General features: G+C 48.2%; 1 protein-coding gene across 3 annotated transcripts in view; it reads left to right on the plus strand.

The window, feature by feature from the left end:
* The window catches only part of fndc3ba (fibronectin type III domain containing 3Ba), a 411,236-nt gene that overhangs the window by 305,639 nt on the left and 91,380 nt on the right, over nucleotides 1–14,217 (plus strand). For all 3 annotated transcript variants that reach the window (XM_070882439.1, XM_070882441.1, XM_070882440.1), the window contains exon 22: nucleotides 12,797–13,077. In XM_070882439.1, the coding sequence (XP_070738540.1) occupies nucleotides 12,797–13,077 (281 nt within the window). The remainder of the gene's footprint in view (nucleotides 1–12,796; nucleotides 13,078–14,217) is intronic.

Raw genomic sequence — 14,217 nt, forward strand, 5'->3', positions numbered from 1 at the left:
CCCCACCGTCTCCCCATCTCCCTCAACCCCACCGTCTCCCCATCTCCCTCAACCCCACCGTCTCCCCATAATCCTAACTCTACCTTCTCCCCCAACTTCATCTCCCCCAACCCCACTATCTCCCCATCTCCCTCGATTACACCTTCTCCCAATCTCCTTCAACCCCATTCCTGCTCTTCCCGGATTTTTTTCCCACTTGTGCGGAGAGTGTCTCCGTCCTTCGCACCAGTTGGTGACCTTGCTGAGCGTGGCGTCACACCCGCGGCAAATTGTTCACTCGGGCGCCGGTTCACCCACCCACGGAGTCCTAATTGGCCCGATCTACATAAATGCGCGAGGCCTCCGCCTGCTTTAGGCGGCCGTGCCATTTGCCTGTGGAACCTTGCGGGTTAATATCGGAGATGGCGGGACAGGATCGAGTTACGGGAAAGTAACCAACTCATCTTTAACTGGACTCTTGCTCATTTCCCCCCCGCCGCCCCACCCCCGCCTTCACTCCACCATTGGCGCCCGTGCCTTCAGCTGCCTGGGCACCAAGCTCTGGAATTCCCTCCCTAAACTTCCCCGCCTCTTCACCTCTCTCTCCTTTAAGATGCTCCTTAAAACCTGCCACTTTGACCAAGCCTTTGGTCACCTGTCCGAATATCTCCTTCATGTGGCTCGGTGTCCGATTTTGTTTGATTTACGCGACTTGGGACGTTTGTAACTGTGTTCAAGGCGCTATATAAATGTAAGTTTGATGTCTTCCCGCTCGGGCAGCTAGGGGTTAAAATCGGGCCCAGTAACTTGGGAAAGTCTGCACTAAAAGTCAGCCTGAGTTCAATGCTGCATTTGGTTCTATATCTGGCTATTGGTAAAACAAATGTAACTCTCTCTGAGCTTCAGGCAGCAAAACAATTGCAATAAAATCTGTGTTGCTGTTGGAGCAATGAGTTTGAGTTGCTGGCCAATCTCTCTCATGCAACCATGTAAATGTCTCACCCATGAATAATTACTTCAGGACAAACTATTAAGGTTCTGGGACTGGTTGTAGAATTAGGTTAGAACGCTGCTCTTTTACTCAGTGGGTAGGGTGTCGGAATCAAAGAAAGTCCAGACTGTGGATCTAAAAGAAAGAACTTGCATTTATATAGTGCCTTTCACCACCTCTGGATGTTCCAAAGCGCTTTTCAGCCAGTGAAGCACTATTTTTTGTGGTTGCCGTTTTAATGTAGGGAAATCTGGCTGTTTGCGCACAGCAAGCTCCCACAAACAGCAATGAGTTAGTGACAACAAAAAAGAAAGACGTGCATTCATATAGCGCCTTTCACGATCACCGGACGTCCCAAAGCACTTCGCAGCCAATGAGGACTGGGAGAAATTTAGAATTCAGCAGAGGAGGACAAAGGGTTTAATTAAGAGGGGGAAAATAAAGTACGAGAGGAAGCTTGCCGGGAATATAAAAACTGACTGCAAAAGTTTTTATAGATATGTGAAGAGTAAATGATTAGTAAAGACAAATGTAGGTCCCTTGCAGTTGAATTCAGGTGAATTTATAATGGGGAACAAAGAAATGGCAGACCAATTGAACAAGTACTTTGGTTCTGTCTTCACGAAGGAAGACACAAAATAACCTTCCGGAATTACTAGGGGACCGAGGGTCTAGTGAGAAGGAGGAACTGAAGGATATCCTTATTAGTCAGGAAATTGTGTTAGGGAAATTAATGGGATTGAAGGCCGATAAATCCCCAGGCCTGATAGTCTGCATCCCAGAGTATGAAGGAAGTGACCCTAGAAATAGTGGATGCATTGGTGATCATTTTCTAACAGTCTATCAACTCTGGATCAGTTCCTATGGACTGGAGGGTAGCTAATGTAACACCACTTTTTAACAAAGGAGGGAGAGAGAAAACGGGTAATTATAGACCAGTTAGCCTGACATCAGTAGTGGGGAAAATGTTGGAATCAATTATTAAGGATGAAATAGCAGCCCATTTGGAAAGCAGTGACAGGATCGGTCTAAGTCAGCATGGACTTATGAAAGGGAAATCTTGCTTGACAAATCTTCTGGAATTGTTTGAGGATGTAACTAGTAGAGTGGACAAGGGAGAACCAGTGGATTTGGTGTATTTGGACTTTCAAAAGGCTTTTGACAAGTAACCACACAAGAGATTAGTGTGCAAAATCAAAACACATGGTATTGGGGGTAATGTACTGACGTGGATAGAGAACTGATTGGCAGGCAAGAAGCAGAGAATCGGGATAAACGGGTTCTTTTCAGAATGGCAGGCAGTGACTAGTGGAGTGCCGCAGGGCTCAGTGCTGGGACCCCAGCTCTTTACAATATATATTAATGATTTAGATGAAGGAATTGAGTGTAATATCTCCAAGTTTGCAGATGACTGGGTGGCGGTGTGAGCTGTGAGGAAGACGCTAAGAGGCTGCAGGGTGACTTGGACAGGTTAGGTGAGTGGGCAAATGCATGGCAGATGCAATATAATGTGGATAAATGTGAGGTTATCCACTTTGGGGGCAAAAACACGAAGGCAGAATATTATCTGAATGGCAGCAGATTAGGAAAAGGGGAGGTGCAACAAGACCTGGGTGTCATGGTTCATCTGTCATTGAAAGTTGGCATGCAGGTACAGCAGGCGGTAAAGAAGGCAAATGGTATGTTGGCCTTCATAGCTAGGGGATTTGAGTATTGGAGCACGGAGGTCTTACTGCAGTTGTACAGGGCTTTCGTGAGGCCTCACCTGGAATATTGTGTTCAGTTTTGGTCTCCTAATCTGAGGAAGGGCATTCTTGCTATTGAGGGAGTACAGCGAAGGTTCACCAGACTGATTCCCGGGATTGCTGGACTGACTTTTGAGGAGAGACTGGATCAACTGGGCCTTTATACATTGGAGTTTAGAAGGATGAGAGGGGATCTCATAGAAACATATAAGATTCTGACAGGACTGGACAAGTTAGATGCGGGAAGAATGTTCCCATTGTTGGGGAAGTCCAGGACCAGGGGACACAGTCTTAGGATAAGGGGTAGGCCATTTAGGACTGAGATGAGGAGAAACATCTTCAGAGAGTTGTTAACCTGTGGAATTCCCTACCGCAGAGAGTTGTTGATGCCAGTTCATTGGATATATTCAAGAGGGAGTTAGATATGGCCCTTACGGCTAAAGGGATCAAGGGGTATGGAGAGAAAGCAGGAAAGGGGTTCTGAGGGAATGATCAGCCATGATCATATTGAATGGTGGTGCAGGCTCGAATGGCCGAATGGCCTACTCCTGCACCTTTTTTCTAAGTTTCCATGAAGCACCTTTGAAGGGTGGTCACTGTTTGTAATGTGGGAAACACAGCAGCCAATTTTGCGCACAGCAAGCTCCCACAAACAGCAATGTGATCATGACCAGATAATCTGTTTTTGGTTACATTGATTGAGGGATAAATATTAGCCAGGACACCGGGGATAACTCTCCTGCTCTTCTTCGAAGAAGGCCATGGGATGGTTTATGTCCACCTGAGAGGTCCTCAGTTTAACGTTCTTATCCGAAAGACAGCATCTCTAACAGCTCTGCTCTCTCAGTACTCATCATCATAGACAGTCCCTCGAAACGAGGGTGACTTACTTCCACGCCAAAAAGAGATGAGTTCGCAGGTGTTTCAATGAAGGACCTAATATTCCAGGTGCTGAACTACATCTTGAGCGGTGGAAGATGCCTGTGCGTGGATTTTTTTAAGGTGGGGTGGCCGTTGCACACCAGCCACCACACGGGCTTGACAGAGCCAGGTCTTGGTCAAGTGGCAAGGATTACCCAAGACGACTGGAGACCAGCTCTGCTGCATGGACCATTGAGCACACATATCACAGTGTGGGCTGGCCCGTGCTGCCCCTGGGCCCTCGCCTCTTCTGGCTCTGATCTCATAGCTCTGCAATCTCTCGCCCTGACCTCGCCGTTCCTACTGTATCCACCCACGCTCCAATCACCGACCTGGACCTGGTCTCTCGCAGGTGGGGGCCGCCACTGAGAGTGTCAGCCTAGATTTTTGTGGGACTTGAACCCACAGCCTTCTTGACTCAGAGGCGAGGGTGATACCCACTGAGCCACGGCTGGCACTGATGTTGGTTGCGGGGTAAATGTTGACCCAGGACACAGAGTAAAAGACCCAAAGATCCATGTCAAGGCACTCTAATCGAAGCACACAGACAACAAAAGGCAGCCAGCCTGCTCCTGATATGAATGGAGAGATTGTGGAGGCAGAGTGATGTGGTGAATGCTGACATCTAGTCGTCTTTTTGAGGCCGATTTAGAGTGTATCTATCCTCTGTCGTTACTGGGTGGGCCGTGAATGAAGGGACGGTGTACAGTGCAAGGGGCAGCAAGGTTCTCCAACTCTGGTTAGACGTATTCATCACCTCCTGTCTCTAGCTGCCCCGCCCGGCCAAACAGCCTTCCTATTCCCCAATTTCCCCAATATTTTTAGAACGAATAAAACTAAAAGTGCGCAAAGAAATCGTAAGTATGCACAATTATTTTGAATGCCCCGAGCATTTTTCTCCCGACATTTTGCTCGCAGCATTGTCCAGGAGATTAATCTTCAACTCCTGGAGGCCCCGGGGTGATCCTGGAGGATTGGCAGCCCTCAGCATAAAGCACAAGAGTGAAGAGGTGATGATGCGTCTGTACAAGAAGCACAGGTTCAGCCTCAGTTCAAGCACTGTGTGCAGTTTTGGGAGTCCCGTTACAGCAAGGACATTAAACCCACAGGCCGTGGACAGTGTAGATTCACCAGGATAATCCCAGGGATGCAAAGTGATGGTTATGAGGAGAGACTTGAGATGCTGGGACTATTCTCGCTACTCCCTCCTCCATGTCTTTGTTGCCTCTAGACTTGACTATGCCAATGCACTCCTGGCTGGCCTCCCATATTCCACCCTACGTAAACTAGAGGTGATCCAAAATCCGGCTGTCCATGTTCTAACTCGCACCAAGTCCCGCTCACCCATCACCCCTGTGCCCGCTGACCTACATTGGCTTCCGGTTAAACAACACGTCGATTTCAAAATTCTCATCCTTATTTACAAATCCCTCCAAAGCCTCGCCCCTCCCTATCTCTGTATTCTCCTCCAGCCCCACAACCTCCCAAGATATTTGCGCTCCTCCAATTCTGCCCTCTTGAGCATCCCTGATTATAATCGCTCAACCATTGGTGTCCATGCCTTGTTGCCTGGACCCCAAGCTCTGAAACTCCCTCCCTAAACCTCTCCTCCTCTCTACCTCTCTTTCCTCCTTTAAGACACTCTTTAAACCTACCTCTTTGACCATCTGGCATAATTTCTTATGCGGTTCGGTGCCATTTTTTTTGTTTTAAATTGCTCCTGCGAAGCCCCTTGAGACGGTTTACTACGTTAAATGCACTATATCATTTCAAGTTGTTGGCGCAGAGAAGTAAAACTATGAATGCAGAAAGGATTCAGTAAATGTTTACCAATGGCAAGTGTTTGCTGCAGGTACTCTGTCCCGTTGACACCTCCTCCTTTAACTTTAGTTTATTTGTGAACTGATGATACAAGTATCACTCATGGCACTATTTCGCAAAAGAGAAGGGGAGTTATCCCCGATGTCCTGGGGCCAATATTTATCCCTCTTTATCAGGGAGGCTTTGAGGGTGTCCTTGTAACGTTTCCGCTGCCCACCTTTGGCTCGTTTGCCATGAAGGAGTTCCGAGTAGAGCGCTTGCTTTCGGAGTCTCTTGTCTGGCATGTGGACAATGTGGTCTGCCCAACGGAGCTGATCGAGTGTGGTCAGTGCTTCAATGATGGGAATGTTGGTCGGGTCGAGGACGCTAACGTTGGTGCGTCTGTCCTCCCAGGGGATTTGTCGGATCTTGCGGAGACATCGTTGGTGGTATTTCTCCAGCAACTTGAGGTGTCCACTGTACATGGTTCGTGTTTCTGAGCCATGCAGGAGGGTAGATATTACTACAGCCCTGTAGACCCTGATAAAATGCAATATCCCCACTGACACCTGGGAGTCCCTGGCCAAAGGCCGCCCTAAGTGGAGGAAGTGCATCCAGGAGGGCACTGAGCACCTCGAGTCTCGTCGCTGAGAGCATGCAGAAATCAAGCACGGGCAACGGAAAGAGCATGCGGCAAACCAGTCCCACCCACCCCTTCCCTCAATGACTATCTGTCCCACCTGTGACAGAGTCTGTGGTTCTTGTATCGGACTGTACAGCCACCTAAGAACTCATGTTAAGAGTGGAAGCAAGTCTTCCTCCCTTCCAAGGGACTACCTATGACGATGATGATGATTTATCCCTCAATCAACATCGTTAAAAATCAGATGATCTTGTCATTATCACATTGCTGTTTATGGGAGCTTGCTGTGCTTAAAATTGGTTGCTACGTTTCCTACATTACAACAGTGACTACACTTCAAAAAAGTGCTTCATTGGCTGTAAAATGCTTTGTGATATCCTGAAAGGCATTATAGTTATTATTTAAATGGAGAAAGATTGCAAAGTGCTGCAGTACAGTGGGACCTGGGGGGTACTTGTGCATGAAACACAAAAGATTAGTATGCAGGTACAGCAAGTGATCAGGAAGGCCAATGGAATCTTGGCCTTTATTGCAAAGGGGATGGAATATAAAAGCAGGGACGTCTTGCTACAGTTATACAGGGTATTGGTGAGGCCACACCTGGAATACTGCGTGCAGTTTTGGTTTCCATATTTACGAAAGGATATACTTGCTTTGGAGGCAGTTCAGAGAAGGTTCACTAGGTTGATTCCAGGGATGAGGGGTTGACTTATGAGGAAAGGTTGAGTAGGTTGGGCCTCTACTCATTGGAATTCAGAAGAATGAGAGGTGATCTTATCGAAACATATAAGGTTATGAGGGGGCTTGACGGGGTGGATGCAGAGAGGATGTTTCCACTGATGGGGGAGATTAGAACTAGGGGGCATAATCTTCGAATAAGGGACCGCCCATTTAAAACTGAGATGAGGAGGATTTCCTTCTCTCAGAGGGTTGTAAATCCGTGGAATTCGCTGCCTCATAGAGCTGTGGAAGCTGGGACATTGAATAAATTTAAAACAGAGATAGACAGTTTCTTAACCGATAAGGGAATAAGGGGTTATGGGGAGCGGGCAGGGAAGTGGACCTGAGTCCATGATCGGATCAACCATAATCTTATTGAATGGCAGAGCAGGCTCGAGGGGCCGTATGGCCTCCTCCTGCTCTTATTTCTTATGTTCTTAAATGCAAGTTCTCTCTGTCTAAAGTACCAAAAAGCTCCCCTGCCTGTTTGGTCCTTTCTCGCAACCGATGAGCTGAAGGGCACACGTGTTTTTTGGTTGAGCAGTGATTGAGAGCAGCAGGTTGGAGCAGTTCCCACAGTGACTCTCGCACCTTCTGCTCCACACCTGGCACTGCTGATCACCATCGGTGCTCTGCTCTCGGTCCTGGCCCCCTGCTTACATCACGGGTCTCCAGTCCAATCGCATGACACCTCTCCAGGTGCAGGGCGAGATCTTGCAGTCTGCGCACAGGAGGAACATCATTAGCGTTAATCGCACGACAGGTTTTCACTGGATTATAAGTCTGGGCATCGCTGCAGAGAATCCTGAAAGGAATAACTAAAGTATGTTACCCTCGGTGCCATGCAGTATATATGTGTCATGTACAGAATCTAATTGTATGGATCATTTGCCAAATTAGGTGCAGTATAATTAAAGTGACCGTCCCAAGGTATTGACCCAATTTGCTTCCCTTTCTCTCAATAATAATATGCAGACTGCTTCAATCATTCTCACCTGAAGATAGAATCACAGAATGATGTCAACAGGAAGATGCCATTTGGCCCATCATGCCTGTGTGGCTCTTTGAAAACGCTATCCAATTAGTCCCACACCCCCTGCTCTTTCCCCTGTAAATTTCTACTTTTCAAGTATTTATCCAATTCCCTTTTGAAAGTTACTGTTGAATCTGCTCCCACCGCCCTTTCAGGCAGCGCATTGCAGATCACAACAACTCGCTGCGTGAAAAAAATGTCTCCTCATCTTTTCCCCCCCCCCCCACCCTCCCAGTTCTTTTGCCAATTATCTTAAATCTGTGTCCTCTGGTTACTGATCCTCCCACCACTACACACAGTTTAATCCTATTTAATCTATCAGAACCCTTCATGATTTTGAACACCGCAATTAAATCTCCCTTTAACCTTCTCTGCTCTAAGGAGAACAACCCCAGCTTCTCCAGTATCTCCACATAACTAAAGCCCCTCATCCCTGGTACCATTCTGGTCAATCTCCTCTGTACCTTCTCCAAGGCCTTGACATCCTTCCTAAAGAATTGGACACAATACTCCAGCTGGGGCCTAACCAGTGTTTTATAGAAGGTTTAGCATAACTTCCTTCTGAAGGTAGGAGGAATTTACTCTATGTCTCTGTTTATAAAGCCAAGGACCCTTTTTGCTTTTTTAACAGCCTTCTCAACGTGTCCTACCACCTTCAAAGATTTGTGTACATACACCCCCGAGCCTCTCTGTTGTTGCATAGTGGAACTAATTATTTTACCGAGAAATCATTTTGCACCCCTTCGTGTTTCAGAGCTCGCTACTCAGTAAGAACATAAGAATTAGAAGCAGGAGTAGGCCATTTGGCCCCTCGAGCCTGCTCCGCCATTCAATAAAATCACGGTTGATCTTCACCCTCAACTCCACTTTCCTGCACTATCCCCATATCTCTTGATTCCCTTAATATCCAGAAATCTATCGCTCTCTGTCTTGAATATACTCATCGACTAAGCCTCCACAGCCCTCTGGGGTAGGGAATTCCAAAGATTCACCATCCTCCGAGTGAAGAAATTCCTCCTCATCTCAGTCCTAAATGGCTGATCCATTATTCTGAGACTGTGACCCCTGGTTCTAGACTCACCAGCCAGGGGAAACATCCTCCCTGTATCTACCCTGTCAAGCCCTGTAAGAATTTTGTCTGTTTCAATGAGATCACCTCTCATTCTTCTAAACTCAATGAGCCTGGTACTCCTGGCAAATGGCCAGCAAGAAAGGCAGATTTTCTTTCTTGATGCTCCTATTTTATCTTTGCTTTTCCAAACATTCTTCTCTTCCTCTTAAATTTCTCCTTCCTTCGGCATTGAAATCAAACGACTCTTTGCACTGCCTCCTGCCCTAATGCATTCATCGGCCAGTACCTCAGAACGCACCTTCCTCACCTCCCCTGGTCAAAACTCCAGAAACTTGAGCCAATAATCCAGGCTGACACTCCCATGCAGTGCTGAGGGAGCGCCACACTGTCGGAGGGGCAGTGCTGAGGGAGAGCTGCACTGTCGGAGGGGCAGTACTGAGGGAGTGCTGCACTGTCGGAGGGGCAGTCGGAGGGGCAGCGCTGAGGGAGAGCTGCACTGTCGGAGGGGTAATACTGAGGGAGCGCTGCACTGTCGGAGGGGCAGTACTGAGGGTGGGCCACACTGTTGGAGGTGCCGTCTTTGGGATGAGGTGTTAAACCGAGGTCCTGTCTGCTCTCAGGTGGATGTAAATGATACCACTATTGGATACTATTGGAAGAAGAGCAGGGGGAGTTCTCCCTGGTGTCCCAGCCAATATTTATCCCTCAATGAACGTCACGAAGGAAAACAGATTATCTGGTCATTATCACATTGCTGTTTGTGGGACAATTTGGCTGCTGCCTTCCCTGCATTACAACAGCGACTACACTTCAAAAGCACTTCATTGGCTGAAAAGCGCTTTGGGACACCCAGAGATGGTGTAGGCGCTATATGAATAAGACCTTTCTTCCTACAATCTACAGGCTTTTCAAACACAGACTAGATATCACCAGCTCGCTGCTAATTGTATTTACATCATCCTCTTGCGCTTTGTGATCGCGATAACCTCGGCTGAGGTCGCTCACCAAAAAGAGAAGGTTCACAACCTCAAACTGAGAGTTGGCCTCACTGACCCCCCTAGTAACTCAAAAGATGGTTCATAAGAACATAAGAAATAGGAGCAGGAGTAGGCCACTTGGCCCCTCGAGCCTGCTCCGCCATTCAATGAGATCCTGGCTGATCTTCTACCTCACTTTCCTAACTCCACTTTCCCGCCCGATCCCCATATCCCTTAATTCCCTTGGTTGGCGGACTTGAACCGAATTAATTTTCAAGATAATTGGCAAAAGAAGACAGGTGAGGAGATGTTTTTTTTACACAGCGAGTTAATTGTGATCTGGAATGAAAGGTCGGAGGAAGCAGATTCATTAGTAACTTTCAAAAGAGAATGGGGTAATTACTTGAAAGGGGAAACATTTGTAGGGCTATGGGGAATGGGCAGGAGGAGTGGGACTAATTGTATAGCTCTTTCAAAGAGCCAGCACAACAACAACAACTTGTAGTTATATAGCGCCTCTAACGCAGTGAAACATCCCAAGGCGCTTCACAGGAGTATTATGAGATTTTTTTTTTAATTGACACCGAGCCGCAGGAGAAATTAGGGCAGGTGACCAAAAGCTGGGTCAAAGAGGTAGGTTTTAAGGAGCGTCTTGAAGAAGGAAAGAGAGGTAGCGAGGCGGGGAGGTTTAGGCAGGGAGTTCCAGAGCTTAGGGCCCAGGCAACAGAAGGCACGGGCACAATGGGCGGAATGGCCTCCTGTGCTGTACCATTCTATGATTCTATCACCGAGCTTTTGGCTTTGCATTGAATGATGGGGTTGTCACCTAGCAACAGACAAGCAGGTGGACACACTCAGTGTATATTCCCCACTCTTTCCTGGGCTCCGGTGAGTTGGGGAGGGGACAAGCCCTTCGTGACGAGTTGAGGCTTTTGAGCCTAAGATTCCTTCTTGACATACGGCTGACTTTCAGCGATCTTTCAGTTTTGGGGAATCTGATGACGTCACTTCTGGTTCTGGGCAGGGGGCCTCGAATACGTGTCACTTCCTTTTTAGGATGGGCTCTGATGGTTAGCACTTCCGGGTTAGCATCTCTGTTGATGTCATTTTTGGTGGTGATTGGGTGGGTGGGGGGGGGGGGTGGTCTCATGATGTCATTTCCAAGCCTGCCCCTTCGATTATGTCATTTGCGGGCCTGCCTCTCTGATGATGTCATTTGCGAGCCTGCTCCTCCGATGATGTCATTTGCGAGCCTGCCCCTCCGATGATGTCATTTGCGAGCCTGCTCCTCCGATGATGTCATTTGCGGGCCTGCCCCTCCGTTGATGTAATTTGCGGTTTGCCCCTCCGACGATGTCAGCAGCTCTGTGCATTGCTGCTTTTCGGAATCCATGGGATCTTTGTGCTTTTCTTTGCAAGGGTCTGTCACTAATGCCAAAAACAGCTGGTTTCGGTCAGTTTGCGGCAATTTGAATTGTTGTTATTGATTGTCCACCAGTTAAAGAAAAAAAGGGAGGACTTGCATTTATATAGCACCTTTCACAACCTCGGAACGTACCAAAGTGCCTCACAGCCAATGAGGCACTTTTTGAAATGTAGTTACTGTTGTAGTGTAGGAAACATGACAGCTCATTTTCACACAGCAAGTGCCCACATACAGCAATGTGATAACGACCAGATAATCTGTTTGTGATGTTGATTGAGGGATAAACATTGACACCAGGGAAAACTCCCCTGCTATTTTTTCAAAATAGTGGCCATGGGATCTTTTACGCCCCCCCCCCCCCAGAGAGAGCAGACGGCACCTCTTTTTACATCTCCAGCACCTCCGACAGTGCAGCACTCCCTCAGCACTGCACTGGAATGTCAGCCTGGATTTTTGTGCTCAAATCTCTGGATTGGGTCTTGAACCCACAACTTTCTGATTCAGAGGCAAGTGTGCTACCCACTGAGCCACAGCTGTCAGTTCTATAACTTTACAAATGTAATTGTGTAATTGTAGTGGTTTTAGTCTCAGTAGTGAATTGTAGTAGTTAAACAACAACTTGCATTTATATAGCACCTTTAACGTAGTAAAACGCCCTGAGGTGTTTCACAGGAGTGTCAAAAGAACATTTGACACCAAGACACTTGAGATATTAGGACAGATGGCCAAAAGCTTGGTCAAAGAGGTAGGTTTTAAGGAGGGTCTTAAAGGAGGAAAGAGAGGGAGAGAGGCGGAGAGGTTTAGGGAGGGAATTCCAGAGCCTAGGGCCCAGGCAGCTGAAGGCACGGACACCACTGGTTGAGCGATTTTAATCAGAGATGCTCAAGAGGACGGAATTAGAGGAGCGCAAATATCTCAGGGGATTGTGGTGCTGGAGGAGATTACAGAGATAGGGAGGGGCGAGAGCCATGGAGGGATTTGAAAACGAGGATAAGAATTTTGAAATCGAGCCGTTGTTGGACTGGGAGTAAGTGTGTGTCAGCGAGCACAGGGGGTGATGGGTGAACGGGACTTGGTACGAATTAGGACATGGGGCAGCCGAGTTTTGGGTCACCTCAAGCTTATAGAGGGTAGAACGTGGGAGGCATGTCAGCAGTGACACACACGACTGCATTAATCTCAGTCGTGAATTGGAAAAAGACCTGGAGGGGAGACAGGGAGAATTTCTTTCACTTAGAGTTGTCGGGATTTGGAATGCTCTGTGTGAAAAAGTGGTGGAGGCCGATTCCATCAATAATTCTAAAAGGGAGTTGGCCAGATGCTGGGGGATGAAGAACTTACAAGGTTACAGACAAAAAACGTGGATGTGGGACTGAGCATGACTGCTCTTTCAAAGAGCCGGCACAGGCACGAATGGCCTCCCTCTGTGCTGTACGATTCTGTGATTCTATCTCTTGACAGTTTTTGTTCTCTTTGCCTTTGTGCTCAGGCCACCAACCAGGCGGGCTCGGGACCCTACAGCAGCCTGGCCACCCACTCGACGCCCGCCTCGGTCCCGGCTGCTGTGTCCACCCTCTGCGTCCTGGACGACCAACACCCGGACCCCAGCCTGACCACGACCTCCGCGTGCCTCTCGGTCAAGTGGGCGGAGCCCTGCGGCAACGGGTCCGAGATCCTCTCGTACCGCCTGGACCTCGGGGAGAGCCAGCTGACCATCGACAATGTCACGGCCTACGTCATACGGGACCTCCTGCCGGACACCTCCTACAGGTAATTCTCCTTGTGCCCGCAGCCACCCCCGTGAAGCGGCCAGTCGCCCCGAGGGTGTCTGGACACCGAACTAGGGGTCTCCTGTCGGGGCAGACGTTTAGGGGGAGGGCGGGCAGGGTCACGACAGTCGCCCTCAACAACGGGGCACGGTAGCACTGTTGTTCTGTTACTGGCCCAGTGATCCAGAGGCCCGGACTAATTATCCGGAGACAAGAGTTCAAAGCCCACCACGGCGGCTGGGGGATTTAGATTTAAGTTAATTAAATAAATCTGGAATAAAAAGCTAACGTCAGTAATGGTAACCATGAAACTATTTACGGGTAGAAGGATTTGAGGGGAGATTTCTTCAGAGGGTGGTGGGGGTGTCTGAAAGGGTGAAATCCTCAGCACATTTAAAAAATACTTGGATATGCACAGAGGTGCTTTGCGAGGATGTTGCCTGGACTGGAGAATTTTAGACATGAGAAAAGATTGGATAGGCTGGGTTTGTTTTCTTTGGAACAGAGGAGTCTGAGGGGAGACCTTAGTGAGGTGTATAAAATTATGAGTGGTCTAGTGGATAGAAAGGATCTTAACAAAGAGGTCAACAACCAGGGGCCATAGATTTAAAGTAATTGGTCGGAGGTTTAGAGGGGATTTGAGGGGAAATGTTTTCACCCAGAGGGTGTTGGGGGTCTGGAACTTACTGCCTGAAAGGGTGGTGGAGGCACAAACCCTCACCACATTTAAAAAGTACTTGAAGTGCCGTAACCTACAGGGCTACGGACCGAGAGCTGGTAAGTGGGATTAGGCTGGATAGCTCTTGGTCGGCCGGTGGGGACACAATGGGCCGAAATGGCCTCCTTCCCTGCTGTAAATTACCAGATTGTAAAAACACATCTGGCTCACGAATGTTCTTTAGGGAAGGAAATCTGCTGCCCTTACCTGGTTTGGGCGATATGTGACTCCAGATCCACAGCAATGTGGTTGACTCTTAACTGCCCTCTGAAAATAACCTCGCAAGCCACTCAGTTGCATCAGCGGTTCAAGAGGATGGCTCACCACCACCTTCTCGAGGGCAGTTAGGGAGGGGCAATAAATGCCGGCCTTGCCAACGACGCCCATAATCCATAGAATGAATAAAAACAAACGCCCTGAGCG

This window comes from Pristiophorus japonicus, chromosome 6 (genome assembly GCF_044704955.1).
Source record: "Pristiophorus japonicus isolate sPriJap1 chromosome 6, sPriJap1.hap1, whole genome shotgun sequence".
Lineage (NCBI taxonomy): Eukaryota > Metazoa > Chordata > Chondrichthyes > Pristiophoridae > Pristiophorus > Pristiophorus japonicus.